This window comes from Odocoileus virginianus, chromosome 22 (assembly GCF_023699985.2).
Source record: "Odocoileus virginianus isolate 20LAN1187 ecotype Illinois chromosome 22, Ovbor_1.2, whole genome shotgun sequence".
NCBI lineage: Eukaryota > Metazoa > Chordata > Mammalia > Artiodactyla > Cervidae > Odocoileus > Odocoileus virginianus.
This window is the reverse complement of record NC_069695.1, coordinates 7,795,449-7,811,528: the sequence shown is the minus strand read 5'-3', so window position 1 is coordinate 7,811,528 and position 16,080 is coordinate 7,795,449. Positions and strand designations below refer to the sequence as shown.

General features: G+C 36.9%; 1 protein-coding gene across 5 annotated transcripts in view; it reads left to right on the top strand.

Moving 5' to 3' along the window:
* DCC (DCC netrin 1 receptor) overlaps positions 1 to 16,080 on the top strand; it is a 1,226,177-nt gene that overhangs the window by 566,031 nt on the left and 644,066 nt on the right. For all 5 annotated transcript variants that reach the window (XM_070452514.1, XM_070452512.1, XM_070452511.1 and 2 more), the window contains one exon: positions 446 to 730. In XM_070452514.1, coding sequence (XP_070308615.1) covers positions 446 to 730 — 285 coding nt within the window. The remainder of the gene's footprint in view (positions 1 to 445; positions 731 to 16,080) is intronic.

Sequence of the window (16,080 nt, the reverse complement as noted above, 5' to 3'; positions counted from 1 at the left end):
CATAACTGACAAATTCTGATGATCATTTATCTTAAGCAGTCAATCTATGAAAGATTATTCTCTGTTACTATATTTGATGGTTAATATGGCCCATCTTTCTTGAAACTGCTTTTGTTATTCAATCAGTCGTGTCCGACTTTTTGCGACCCCGTGGACTGCAGCACACCACACTTCCCTGTCCATCACCAACTCCCAGTTTTCTTAAACTCATGTCCATCGAGTTGGTGATGCCATCCAACCATCTCATCCTCTGTGGCCCCCTTTTCCTCCTGCCCTCAATCTTTCTCAGCATCAGGGTCTTTTCTAGTGAGTCAACTCTTTGCATCATGTGAGCAAAGTACTTTTACTTTGGTTTTCTATCAAGAATGCAGGTGTGATTACCTTATGTGGGGATGATTGTGACTCATCTGAAAGATTTATTTTTCATTCTTTCTGTTTCTCCTAGGACCCCTGAGGTTCCTCTCCCAGACAGAATCTGTCACTGCCTTCATGGGCGACACAGTGCTGCTAAAGTGTGAAGTCACTGGGGAACCGATGCCAACAATACACTGGCAGAAAAACCAGCAAGACCTGACTCCCATCCCTGGCGACTCCCGCGTGGTGGTCTTGCCCTCCGGAGCCTTGCAGATCAGTCGACTTCAACCGGGGGACATTGGAATCTATCGATGCTTAGCCCGGAATCCAGCCAGCTCAAGAACAGGAAATGAAGCAGAAGTCAGAATCTTATCAGGTATTGCAGTGTTCTTTATTCTCATCACAATTATATTTTCTAGAGTAGTTTGAATAATTTTTCCTTGAACACGTATTTGGTGGTAGTTTTTAAGTTCTGTATTGTTTATTGGGTTTAGTTTTATATTGTTTTCCTTCTCATCTAACTGAACCATTAGAAGAGGATATGCCAAAAGCTTTTCTTATCTTTCTGTGTCTTGTGGGAGAACTTTCCAGAGAAATGGGTATTTTCGTTATGTTTGACTTCATTCACTCACTCATCCCATTAATACTTAACAAGTGCTTATTTGTGCAAAATCCATTGCTAAACATTGTTATTTTTTTTTTTTAATTTTCCTTTGATAATAGTCTAAGAGGTAGTTACCTCTATCCCTCATTTCAGAGAATGAGGTGAGGTTTAGCAAGGTTAAGAGCCTTCCCCAAGTCAATACTGAACATTCCTATGCTTGTCCATGTAGGCACTCATTTCTGAGAAGCATTGCGCTAAGTGTTAGGGATCCAGAAATGACTAAGAGTGACACAGAGCCTGGATTTCTTGAGTTCTGGACACAGAAGTAGCTACAGTCAAGTGTGATTGTTATCATGATAAAGAAAGCTGTTTCTCTCCATCTCTCATCTCCATGTCTCTTCCCTGCAAAATCCTTAAGACTCTGGGCTCATTTTTCTCTCCTAAATAATCGATGATTGGAATGGACATTTTTTTAAGATCTTGTCCAATAACTGCTACCTTCTTACGGCTGTGTACTGGGCTAGCCAAAATGTTCGTTTGGGTAGGTTGTAACATCCCAAACGAACTTTTTGGCCAGCTCGGTAATATCTACTTTCTCATTTAATTTTACTTCTATGATTTGCTTGGACTCATTTGTGAGACTCGCAAAAAAAGCAACACTTAAGTAATTGTGACAGACTCGCTGTCAAAGCTCTGACTTTGGCTCTGTCTCAACATCCTGGGTGTAATTATTACAAGTCACTCAGCTAAGTAGAGGGTAACATCCATATGTCATTCCAAATGCAAACTGGTAATTCAATTGAAAGTTTCCAAGACTTTAGTAAGGATGTCTCTAAAACCTCTTCTAACTCTTTTGTGGACTCTCTGTCACAGGGGTAGTGACAATTTAATTGTGTCAATAACCATCAGTGACACTGTGTTCTTCCATTCTCTGGGCAGCAACAGATGCAAATGTAGTGTTTATTCCCAGCACGTGCATGCATTTATTTAGGCAGCCATTAGATACACAAAAATTTTAAATATTTATATTCACATAGCCTAAATAATGTATCTTGGTCAATCAGATGAGAAACCCAGGTAAGCCACGTGGAAAATTGGCAAGAATATGTTTGATTATCTTAATATGACCAAGAAGTCTATTTTCTAGTGGTGTTAAGGGATAAAGTTGGACTAATTAAATATTAAATCTGAAAGGGAAACTTTTGAAAGACATAGAAACATAATCATCAAATCACCGTTTATATTTATTTGTTCACTGTGTGAAACACATTTGCATTGTAATCCATGGGGATTTATTTAAAACCAAATTTCATATTGTTATCCAGCTAAAGTCAAGAATACATAAGTGTACTTTGGAGGTGTATGGGTATTTCTTACCTGGATAAAAACTACTATTTTTAAAAATTATTGCATCTAATGAGTATATTTCTGTGAGTTTTATGAATTCAAATAAAAATTCTACAAGGGAGTTATGAGCTTAAGTACCAAACAGACCTGTGTTATTAGCATACTTGATGAAGCCTGTCTCCTATACTATTGACCCCATAAAGAATCTGTTGAATGGCCACGTTTGTCCCATTTATCCCCAAGATTGCAAGTTGGTTTAGAGGTCAAATCTATCACAAGTACAAAATTGAGTGAGAGAATGAATAAATGGATGAATGCTCAATTTCAGCTTTTTTAGTTGCCATTGTGATTTTTCTCATTTTTAAAATCATGCCAATGCTTTCTGAATCAATTTCTACTTTCTAGAAGTACCAATTTGAGGAAGTCATAATTGCATAGGTATATTGCCCATTCTCTATATGAACATACATTTAATAGGGTAAGATAAACTCAGTTAAAATAGAAGCCCATCATATTAGTAACATGACTTAGAAGCATTAATGTGACCTGTATTGTTACAACTCTTTAAAAAATAAATTTTCCACAGTCATTTAAATATTAGGTTGATGAATGAATACATCTATTTATGATTTAGTTTGAAATATAAATGCTAATTTGAAGTTTTGCAACTTGGTTCAACACTTGTTTTTTTACCACAATTCATAGAGTATTTTCATTTTGTGATGTGTGTGGAGAGTTATCCATTTCTAAAAAGCATATAATTTGATATCCTTATTCAAATTTATTAGCATACATTTCTGGTTGTCACTTCTATGTATCAGGTGTCTAATATCACCAAGTAACTAAGATTCATAAAATTCAGATTTTAAGAATTAATGAATTGTTTTGAAATACTGTGTTTCAGCAAGCAGTTGAAGTTTATTCACTACACAAATACTTTGTTCAATAAACTTTTGAGTGAATCTTATGTACTTGCCATCACACAGGTTGCTAGGGATACAAAGTTGAAGATAATGCCCCCCAAAAGTATCTCTAGTGGGGGAAACAGACAAAGCAAGTAGACAGTGTTTTGGAAGAAGAAATATGGAGTGCCATTGAATTAATAAAGAAACACCAATGTGCCAGTCTTGAAGAAAAAGTAGTAGCTAGGCAAAGAGAAGATTACACCAGGAGGAAAGAGCCACATCAGCAAAACCAAGAGAAAAGAGAGAAACTTTTCTGTTTGGTTTAACTGGGCCATGAGGCACAGGAAGTATTGGTGGAAAAGCTGGAAGCAAGGGTGATAAACCGCAGGAAGCAGGATGTGGTAGAATGTGCAGCATTAATTCTGGAGAGAATTGATAAAAACTGCTACTAAAGTGATATCAGAAGGGGTTGAGAAGGGCAGCTGGACGGGGGGATATTAATGACAGGTCTTGGAGACTTACCGAATGTAACTTAAGAGGGAGGTTATGGCATTCTCAGTTAAAGCTAGGTAGCAGCACTTTCCCTGAAATTAGGGGCAAGGTGGTGATGCCACTGCAGTTCAAATCAGATTACAAAGTTTAAAAAAAACTTTCCCATCACATTGTATATTTTCAAGGTTAAATGAATAATTCTTTCTTTCATTTAAAGATGGAAAAAGTAACTCATTTAATCTGCCGATTAATGTTTTAAGACAAAAATAAAATTAAGAGGAATTGTACATTTTTAACAGAGTGAGGTTATGTTAAAGAAATTATTTTTGGGGGGGGAGAATATTTATAACAAAACGCTAAAGAAGAGTTGAAATGGTTTAAAATGTCTCATTGTCTGTGATGGAGAACATAGAGATTGAAGCAGCCATTATGATTGTCAAGTTCATTTTATACAGATTTCATCATGTCTGAGTGCCAAACAGTAGATTGAATTGCTGAATTATAAATCTGCTTTGGGCACTAGGTTGAGTAAAATAACTGGCCTATACACTGGAACTCTGATTTCAGTTTTCTTAATGACCTAATTGAATTGATCAATTGGTAATTCAGTCTGTTGTTCATTTGTTTAACTATAATTAGATGACTGTAGGTCCTGGATAGACTTGAACTAAATACCTGTGTAATTAGAGACATTGGCTTTTAATGGAATAAATTGGACTAAAATATACTTTGAATGACTTTTCTTTATAATATTTATTTTTATTGGACTAAATTTTAATAAAAAATCATTCCAAAAGGCATATTATTTAGAAGGAAAACCATGTTTGGGAGTTTTAAAAGAGTTTCAGAATTTGTTCATCAAGAAAAATTTATTATTAACTGATAGGTGCATTAAACTTTTTAGTTTGATTTAAGGTTACCTATATATATTTCAAAGTTAATTACACTTTGCTACCATTTAGCTGTATAATTTCTACAAAAGAATGGTCTGTAGAGGAAATCAAAGAAGACATGTTCTTTGTTTTGAAATTTACCGTGGAACCAGAAAGTTAATTCATGTAGCCATGTGGCTAACATAACGCAAGGAATGGTAAATTTAGGTAAACCTCTCTAGTTTCAAATTGATACAGACAAGGAATACATCAATTCTAGATGGAAAATTTGCAAGGCCTTTATAGGGATGATTACTGTTCGAGATCATCAGGAGGTAACCATTTGTAGAATGATAAGAGCAGATGATAAATCTGGAATTAGAAGCTGAAGCCACCTTATGAAGAACCTTGAATCCCATGTCTAGGAAGTTAGACTTGATACTATTCACTTTATTGGTGATTGGGAATGCTCAAAGGTTTTTGAGCAATGAATTTCATGGCAGAAACACACACTCAGGAAAACAAACACGGAAGTGAAGAACACATCACATTAATGTTTTACCTGATATTTTGGGATCATACTTAATGTTTTTTCCTGTGTTGAAGGATTTTCCCATTGTTTGCTCTCTTTTTTTAGGCTACTTTTGAATAAAACTATTCCCTAAGCCATGCTATAAACAGGGTGAAATAATTTCTTATGCTTCTCTTTTATATGTGCTTAGAAAAGAGCAATGTTCATCACAGCACTGTTTACAATAGCTGGGACATGGAAGCAACCTAGATGTCCATTGGCAGATGAATGGATAAGGAAGTTGTGGTACATATGGAGTATTACTCAGCTATTAAAAAGAACACATTTGAATCAGTTCTAATGAGGTGGATGAAACCAGAGCCTATTATACTGAGTGAAGTAAGTCAGAAATAAAAACACCGATACAGTATATTAACACATATATATAGAATTTAGAAAGATGGTAATGTCTTTAGACGTTAGGGTCTTTAGAAATACTCTATACACGAGACAGCAAAAGAGACAGATATAAAGAACAGACTTTTGGACTCTTGAGAGAAGGCAAGGTTGGGATGATTTGAGAGAATAGCATTGAAACATGTATATTCAGTTCAGTTCGGTTGCTCAGTCGTGTCCGACTCTTTGCGACCCCCTGTATCACAGCACGCCAGGCCTCCCTGTCCATCACCAACTCCCAGAGTTTACTCAGACCCATGTGCAGCGAGGCAGTGATGCCATCCAACCATCTCATCCTCTGTCATCCCCTTCTCCTCCTGCTTCCAATCCGTCCCAGCATCAGGGTCTTTTCCAATGAGTCAGCTCTTCGTATGAGGTGGCCAAAGTACTGGAGTTTCAGCTTCAGCATATTGCCGTATGTCAAATAGATCAGAAGTCCAAGTTTGATGCATGAAACAGCATGCTCAAAGCTGGCGCACTGGGCCAACCCAGAGGGATGGGATGGGGAGGGGCGTGGGAGGGGGGTTTGGGATGGGGCCACAGGTACACCCATAGCTGATGCATGTCAATGGGCAAAAACCACCATAATATTATAGAGTAATTAGCCTCCAATCAAAATAAATAAATTAGTTTTTTAAAAAAGAGAAAAATAGAAGACCATATTATTTTTTAACCAAGGGAAGTTTGTGTTTCCTAAGTATTATACCAGATATAATCCAGATTATATGAAGGGGTTAGCTTGTGGGATATCATATATATTTCAGTGGATTAGGTTCACATTGAATTACTACTGATTAATCAATGAATATTTAAAATTCCCAGTTTGAACTATTGTTATAATAAAATTTGTAAAGCAAGCGGGGAGCCTGACATGAAAGTACAAGTCTTGGTCTCTCTACTTGCTGGCTGTGCAGTTAGAGCAAATTGCTTAATCTAAGTCTACATTTTTTAACCTTCCTAAATGTAGACAGTAACATCATACATTTCATAGGGTGGTTATGACGCTTCAATTTTATTGGCCAAGTGCAATGTCTGGGATTGCCAAACCCTTAGTAACTATCATGATTACTGTGGCATCCTAGAAATTCCAACTTTAAAGATTTTGATTCTCATGTTAAGATTATCTTTCTGATGAGAATTTACTTGACTTTGATTCTGGATATCTGAACATTCATTTACCCACTGGTAGTTAATTGCACATGGTTTGTGCTGCTTATCCACAGTAGTCTCTTTCTGCATTTCCTTTACACATCTGTTAGAAGTCAGAGTATCCCGCATCTATTTCCTCTCTAGTAACTCATTGATATGTGATTTGAACCTTACCTGTCCATCAACATCATTTATTTGGCTATATGAGATATTGCAAAAGGGACTGACTTAGAAATAAGGTTTAGCAGATGGATAAGACTTCTTAGTATGTGTTCTTTATTAATTATTGCCAATTATTTTAATCCTCTAAAATTTTTATTTTGTTTATCTGTTAAGAGGTTGCAGTAGGTCAGCCTTTCCAAATCTTCTCACTACCAGGAATCATTCTTATTGTTTTATGCACATTCATCCCCAACTCTGCCTTTATGACTGTAATATTTAAGAGTAGAAATTTGCTAGACAAATTCTAATGATTAAACACTTTAAAGTCAATGCTAAAACATAACAATTACAGGCCAAAAAGTGATCTCATAAAATAGGATATTGTTCTACTACACTGACTTTGAAAACAAATTTTAAGTCAGTTTATTTTTGCATAGAAACCTGACCAAAAGAAGATCTGATATGTTTTATTGTGTACAACTGACTACTTGTTTAGTGAATAAAGTTCATGACATGATTTGCCACCAACCCCAGATGATAACTTTATCCTGCCGTTTTGGAGAGCCTGAGCTGGGAAGAGCACAGAAACCAGTGGACAATCATGTTATATTATCTGAATTAGTTATTCATATATTAGTTATTAGGTCTTTAAACCCATGCAAGATAACTAAGATAACCAGTGTTTCACAGAGTTGATGAAATCCCATTCAGATGCAACAAAGTCTCAACTATTAGTAAGTTGAAGCTGACTTACTATTGGATATGTAAGACCATGAGTAGGTAATATCCATTTAGTTTTTGGATTTGTTAATAAGTACTTGGGGTAATCAACAAGGTCCAAGTTGAAACTACTTGAAATACTTGGGGGAGGGTGGTCTATGACATTTTTCTTGCTGTTTCATCCTAATGCAACTAGTGATCTCCCCTTCACAAATCCACTTAGTTATTTCTGTTTATTGATTATGTATTCTTCTTAACTTTCATTCCCTGAAATGTTATTGTTTCACATAAGGTTAAAAGCAAAATGATGTGCTTGAGAGTGTTTGCCATTATGAAGAATACTCATTTCTTGAAAAGGAGGGAGCTTGTCTTTTCCTAAGGGTCTACTGGGCTGATATATGGTCAGCTCTACATTTACTAGGAATATGACACTTAGCAGCCCTGGATAGGGTAGTCTTCCCTAACTCATACATAAACAAGAGGCTTTCTCTAAGGATGTGTGGAAGCAAAACCCATAACCTCTAAGTTCAGAAGTCACAAAAAATTAACTAAAGAACTGGTAGTCTGTCTCTTCAGTCCTATTAGAAAGACACTCTTTAGTTAAGAGTATAACTTCACTGATTCAACATTGGCCAAATAGGAAATATTTCAAATACTTTTGGTTGGTTCTTTATAAGAAAAAAAAAAGTTAGAATAACAAATTACTTTTCTGCAAAGTTTTAAGTGCTGCATTATGCATTTATATAAATTATGAAGATTTCTGGGTTCCCTAAACTAATTTTGACACATCATAATGGCAACATTTGTTTTCTGCGATTCTACTGTCAGCTGTAAAATTAAAAAAAAAAATCATTCTATAAAAGAAAAATCACTTCCTTCAGATCTGCTATAAAGTGAAACTGATAGACTCAGATTTTGCCTGTGAGACAGAAGGGCTATATTCACATGCCAATGACAAGAATAGACATTCCCTCTCTTCTTCCAAGCTCTAACTACAAATAGAAATATGTGTGTGTACATGGAGAAGAAAAGAGGAAATATGAACAGATGCAGGAGTATTTACAGAGAGAGTGCCATTTTTAGTAATGCATTGGTGTATAAATGAGGAAGGAAAGTAATAGAATCCTAGAGCTTCTAAGAAATGGCTCCCTTCTTCCTCTCTGTTCAAAGCTCCTTGGTTTTCTGCCTGATGGAGTTGTTTTTTTTTGGGGGGGAGGGGGGTGCTCCAAGATTGGAGTCTCTGTTTCCCCCAGTCCTGTGGAAATCTTGTAATCAAATCCCACTGGTCTTCAAGGTCATTTTCCCTGAAGACTCCCAGGCCCTTTATCGGGTCCCAGATTGGGAAGCCTGATGTGGGGCTCCAAACCTTCACAGCAGTGGGAGAACTTCTTTGGTCTTATTGTCCTCCAGTTTGTGGGTCACCCACCTGGCGGGTGTGGGGTTTGATTTTGTCATGATTGTGCTCCTCCTACCATCTTGCTGCAGCTGCTTTTTGGTCTTTGGGCATGGGATATCTTTTTTTGGTGATTTCCATCCTTCTTCTGAAGTTGGTTGTTCAACAACTAGTTATGATTTTGGAGTTGTCCCAGAAGAAGATGAGCACACATCTTTCTACTCCACCATCTTGAACCAGAAGCTTTCTTTTTTTTTTTTTTTTAATTAATTTTGATTCCTGTGATCCATGTGAATTAGGCTGATTTTTTGGAGAAGGAGATGGCAACCCACTCCAGTACTCTTGCCTGGAAAATCCCATGGACAGAGGAGCCTGGCCGGCTACAGTCCGTGGGGTCACAAAGAGTCGGACACGACTGAGCGACTTCACTTTCACTTTCTTTCACTTTAATAAAAGACATGCTAAGTACAGAGTTAAAAGAACTTTAATGGAATTTTTGGCTCAAAGCAATATTAGAGCAGTACTTGCCACGTGGCTCAGTGCTAAAGAATCCACCTGCCAATGCAGGAGACACAGGTTCGATCCCTGGGTCAGGAAGATCCCCTGGAGGAGGGCATGGCATCCCACTCCAGTACTCTTGCCTGGAAAATCCCATGGACAGAGGAGCCTGGCGGGCTACAGTCCATGTGGTTGCGAAGAGTTGGAGCTGACTGAGTAAGCACAAATGCACACACATTTTCGGGTACCTACTTATGTTTGAAAACTCATGGTGGCTGCTGAATTTCCTAAAACAGAACTAGATAAGGGATGGCTAAGGAGCCAGCAGGTGGACAGTAGGTGAGCTTGAAACTGAGGATACAGACAGAGGAAACTAGCTCTGTGAAGTTAAATCAATTTGTAACTCTTATGCCTGGGAAGAAATCAAAGTGAATATCCTATAATAGCCTGCAGTGCCCTTTTATTTCCAGCTGGAAAAGTATTTTACATTCCAGTGAAGCAGGAATTTAATAAGGAAAACAAGAGTATACAATGGTGGGGGGTAGGTTTTACATTCAGAAAGCATAACAATTAAAAGCAAGGACTAGTTATTCTGAGGAAGACAGTCATTAAGTTGTAAAAACCAGTATTTTTTTTCTTGCTGACACAGATGCCAACAGTCCATCATCAGATCTCTCTGTGCCTCAGTTATTGTTTAGATTCTGTCATGTAAGCTTAGTGTCGATGTTCCTAAAGAGTAGTTTACGAAAATGGCCTCATTAGGAAAAATAAATAAATCATTGTCATTTCAGGGTAAAGATGCTTTCCAGTTGGCCCTGGGTAGTCCTGGTCATACCTAATGTCCTAGGATAATTATAAAGAGAGTTACCTTTCATTCTGAAACATATCCCAGGTTGAATAATTTATATATTCAACCTGGTCATGGATCATGAAGTAACACAAAATTATGTCACCCCAAGGCATTTGGAAAAACCTGTGAATGCAGAGAGTCAAATCTAGCTTCTAGCTGGCCTAACAGATTCAATAAATTTGGCCAGTATAAGGGCTAATAGAAGCCTGTGTAGAAACTTGTTCTGTTTTGTTTTGGGAAATGTCTTTAAATGGGAAATACTCTCTTCGCTTTCACTAGTGCACTTTCTCCATATCTCTCTAGGGCATGCGCGCTGCAGATAGTTGAGTTCTTCTTTCTGAATATGTGAAGTGTAAGTTAAATATGTCAGGTTATATATTTCAAGATGCTTTTTAACTTTCAATAGCAAGTTAGACAGTGATAGGAAGACAGTGATAGGAAATTCTTAAGTTTTGCACTCTTCCCTAACTGATGGTTGATGATGGATGGGGAAGAAGGGGAGGAGGAAAGGAGGAGTATATTTAAATTATTCCTACTTCTACCTGAAAGATGCAAAATTATCTCCATGTTGAAAGGAAATGGGCTTCTTGAACTTCTAAGAAAACTGGTTGATTTATTCGGACTGTCGCTTTGTCAGTTCTTCACAGTATGGTCCGTGAATCCCTGGCGTTTCTCAAGATGGCGTCAGAAGATCTTTAAGGTCAAACCTTTTTTTAATAATAATCCTAATATGTTTGGGGGGAATTTTTTTTTTTTTTTTACTTTAGTGACTGTCTTTAAGGTAGTAAAAATTACGAATTTTATTAATTCTTGATTCTTAAATGCACATCTTTTTAACGTTCTGGATGTCAAGATGGAAAATATACTCAAGATTATCAAAGTACAGAGTTTTCTTTGAGGAGTAAACACTTACTCGGATCATTTGAGATTCAAGATGAATTAGCTACTTTTTTTTTTTTCCAGAACATCATTTTTACTTGAAAGGACAATCAGCAGGAAAAGTGTAGCTATTCAGACTTGAGTACTAGTTAGACATTTTCTCAAAAATGAGCGAAGTGAGTCAGTAAGTACAAGGAAAACAGCATTTGCTGCCAACTATGAAATTCAAGCTTTTAAGTTAAAATTAGAAATTTGGAAATCTTGTATCTGCCACTGGGATCTTGACAGCTTTGCAGCGTTAAAAGACCTTTCTAGTGGGATTGGTTGTGATAGTAACAAATGAGATTTTGTGATACTGTATAATGAAATGTGTCAACATTTGGAAGATCTGTCTAATTCACTGTACCATTCCAAATGACCAGTGATTGATGTGACAGAATCAAGCATGGGCAAAAATATGTTCAACATGCAAGGTAGACCAGTGGATTTTTATATAACATAGCACAGAATGTTTATTGATATGATGTCAGATTTCACATTACAACTTTCAGAAAACTATTTATTGAGTTTCGTTGCTGTCTTAAAGGATAAAATCTGCAATTCTCTGAAAAGGCTGTTAAAAATACACTTCCCTTTTCCAACTGCATATGTATTTGAGGTCATATTATTTGCATGTAATTCAGCCAAATCTACATATCAGAACAAAGTAAATGCAGAAAGTAACAGAATAATCTAGTCATTTTCGTTTAAGCCACTCATTACAAATGTACAGAAATATAAAGTACTACCACTTTTCTCAATTTTTTTAGACAGTTTTTTTTTTTTTAATATACTGTTTCTGGTGAGATGTGAATAAATAGTTAACAAATAAATATTTTCATCTATTTTGATTTTTAATATTGTAACTGTTTAGAGCTATAACCTGTGTAAACAGAAGCTCTTTGGTTGCCTCCATAGTTTGGAAGAATGCAAATGGTTCCTGAGACCAGAGTTTGAGATCCATTTTTTACATTCTTATTCATTTTCCTGGTGCTTGTAGCTATAGTCCTCTCAAGTCAGATACTAGGTTACGACAAAGTAGGCCAATTTTTTCTTTTTATAAAGTTATAAAGAAGGGAAGGAAGGGAGCAAGGAGGAAGGAAGAAAAGAAAGCATACGGGAAAAAAAGCAGCATGTTGCCATAAGGTGTTTGTACAATTTAATGCAATCTGTGTGTGTCAAAGATCTGTATCACTGTAATGACTGTTTTCTTTTTATTTCTGTACCACCCTGTTGGTCTCTGAGGAGGATTAGCTGTACCTCCAGCAGCATGACAATGAGATCAGATCAGAGAATCAGGCTAACATTTGCCTCCCAACAAGAAAATGATAAACTGGATTTTAGTTCAGGCAAATTGTGACTGCTTATAAGCCATTTAGAAAACACAGTTGTGACATGTGTACATTGACTTCTATGAGTATTATATGGAAAAAGTCTGCTTTTGAATTTTTTAATATAAAAATTTACATTAGAAGAAAAATCTGTTTTTTTCTGATTTGATTTGAAAGCTATTGCGAGATATGTTTTTTCGAATTCACCCTTGCATTTCCCTCTCAGTTTAAAATTTAAAACATATTACACGTACATGAACTCATGTGAAACATATGTCAGTTTGAAGAATAAAAACAGAATGATCATTTGTGTACATATCACCAATTTATGAAATAGAATGTTCCAGACTGATGTTATATGTCATTTCCTTGTGAAATCATGTTTTTTAATTTGCTTGATTTTTTTCATATTCCATTAGCTAAATAACTCCATTTGGGTCTGAATAATCTATACCCATAGAGCAAGAGCAAAAATAATTTTATGAATAATTACTAATTCCATCATAGCTCAATTAAAATCAATTTAGTCAACAAAAGTCATGACCTAGAATTTTAAGTTCACTCTGCTCAGGTCTTTCTCATCTATATCATTATTGAGCCTGGAAGGAGAATTTTCTCCTAAATATTTGCCTTGTGCTTTAGTCATTAGCTTTTATAATTTCTTTGTTCCTCATGTAATTTTCAACCACTTTGCAACACCAGAGTTTCACATAACTCCTTACTCTTAAAAAAAAAAAAATGTTCTTAATAAAAAAAGTTTTAGAACTCACAGAAAAATCCAAAGATGGAAAGAATAACCACCCACAGTTTTATCACACAGAGATAACCTTGGCAACTGTATCTCCTTCCTTCCCACTTTAAAACTTAAATACGTTTTCTTGATGTTCTAAAAAAAATAATAATTTAAAGGAGAAAAATAAGGGATACATCAAGTTAACCATGTCTCTTTAAATAGCCAGAATCACCCAATACTGAAAACAAACAAATAAAAACCAGAAAGCAAAAGTCAAAATAAAAACAGTAACCACCCAAAAGATTACTTGATATTTCAAGTTGCTGAGTTTTTGATTTGTTTTCATGTGTGTGTGTCAGTTATCTGCTGCTGTATAACAGACCACTCCAAAATGTAGCGATTTCCATCATTAGGTCGTAGAATCCTGGGGTTTTTCTCAGCTGTTGCTCTGCTCATTTCTGATTCACTCAGATGCCTTTGGCCAAGGTGGAAGGTTTAAGATGGCCTCACTCACATGTCTATTAGCTGGTGCTGGTGCTTGGCTGGAAAACTCGGTTTTCTTCTGCGTGCCTTCTCATCCTCCAGTCGGTAAGGCCAGCATGGTTGTTCAGAAAGCGCCATGGCAGAAAGTTGTAAGGCCCTCTGACCCCTGGTGTCCAGAACTCATCAGTTTAATTCCCAGCACAGTCAATTAGTCAAAGCAAGATATGGGGTCAGGCCAGATTTAAACCATAGCAAAGTGTACCCTCAACTCTGGACCAGGGGCAGAGGAGTTTGAACAGTTCATGATCATGTTTAATCTATCACAATGTTGTGAGATGTATGAACTATTTACTATTTAAGACCATTTTTATTTTAGCTTTGAGGAGTACTTCCATAATCTTAGAATTTATCAGATTCAGTAATTACAGGGAAATATCTTTGGGGAAATGAAACCAAATTTCCCTGCCAAAGACTGACATTTCCATATGTATGAAGGGTAACACATATGACATGCATGAGATTGTCATATGTGACACATTGTCACATATAAGGGTGACACATACAACGCAGGAGACTGGAGTAATTTAAAACATTTTTGTTGTTGTTTCGTTGCTAAGTCGTGCCCGACTCTCTTGTGACCCCATGGACTGTAGCCCACCCGGCTCCTCTGTCCACGGCATTTCCCAGGCAAGCATACAGAAGTGGGCTACCATTTCCTACTCCAGGAGATCTTCTCAACCTAGGGATCGAACCTGTGTCTTCTGCATTGCAAGTGGATTTTTACCGCTGAGCCACCAGGGAAGCCTAGAATATATGTGCTCCACCTAAAAATAGCAGATGGTGATTTTGTGGCACTGAGCCCAGTGATGCCAATATTTTAAGATAAAGTCAAAAATCTCCTTTTTGTGGCTGCGGAGGATTCCTACCATTTTCTATTTGTACCACATCTTCTTCCATTCATCTCTTGTTGGATATTTAGTTTGTTTCTATGCCTTGACCACTGTGAATAGTGCTGCTATGAACATAGGAGTGCATGTATCTTTTTGAATTATAGTTTTGTCTGGATATATGCCCAGGAGTGGGATTGCTGGATCATATAACAAGTCTGTTTTTCGTTTTTTTCAGAAACCAACCTACTGTTTTCCATAGTGGGTGTACCAATTTACATTCTCGCCAACAATGTAGGAGAGTTCCCTTTTCTCCACATCAGGGATTTTTTTTTTTAAGCAACATTTTCCTTCAAAACATTTTCATTTGATTTGAAAATTCACTTTCAAGCAGGATTATTAAACAAACCACCAGCAATTCTGAAAAACAATTGCGACATTTTATCTAGAATATTGGTTTAATAAAGATTAACACATTTTGAAAATTCTTTCAATATTTTCATTGTGAACAGTATTTATTTTTGTTGCTGTATCAAGCAGAAGCAGATGTGAGAAGACTGAGAAAGTGTGAATTTATCTTTCTTCATGCAAAGAATATTTTAGATGACAATTACTCTCCCAGCTATTAACAAGTGAGTTGGTGTTCTCTTATTCACCGGCGATCAGCTCGTGTGGAGTTGGGTTCAATCAAGGGAAATTAACAGCAGTGTTGACGTGTGTTGCAGACCTCTTCCCACCTCACTTCTTCCTGATCACCGAGGGCCCCCCGTGTGTGTGTGCGCGCTCAGCTGTGGCTCTTTGCAACCCCACGAACTGTTGCCCACCAGGTTCCTCCGTCCGTGGGATTTTCCTGGCAAGAATACTCGAGTGGGTTGCCATTTCCTCCTCCAGGGGATCTTCTCAACTCAGGGATCGAACCCGAGACTCTTGTCACTCCTGCATTGGCAAGAGGATTCTCTACCACCTAGGCACCTGGGAATCCAGGCCCCCAGTACAACCTATTAAAATCTTACATCCTTTGACATTTCCTTGTCACTCCAACCCTGGTTTTGAAGATGTCATTGCCTCATTTTCTTTGCTTCAACATTTTTCTTTGGGTTGGCAAAATGAAAGATTATATGCTAATTCTATTTAATTCATTAATTTGTGAACAGCCACAGTTAAGCCTTCATAGGGAAATGTAGGTTTTAATGAGGACCTGGAAATACAGCTTTTCATCTTAAGGAAATAGAAATGTACTCAGTAGGTTAGAGGATATTACATGGCTGGGAAGACTTCCTCCAAGTCTCCCTTCTGGTAATAATGCTGTTGGTATATCCCAGGTGTTAGGAGGGGAATTCATTTGGTAGGTGAAAGAGGAGCTCTTAACTCTCACAGAAATCTTTCATGACAGTCTTGAACCTTGTGCTTAGGAC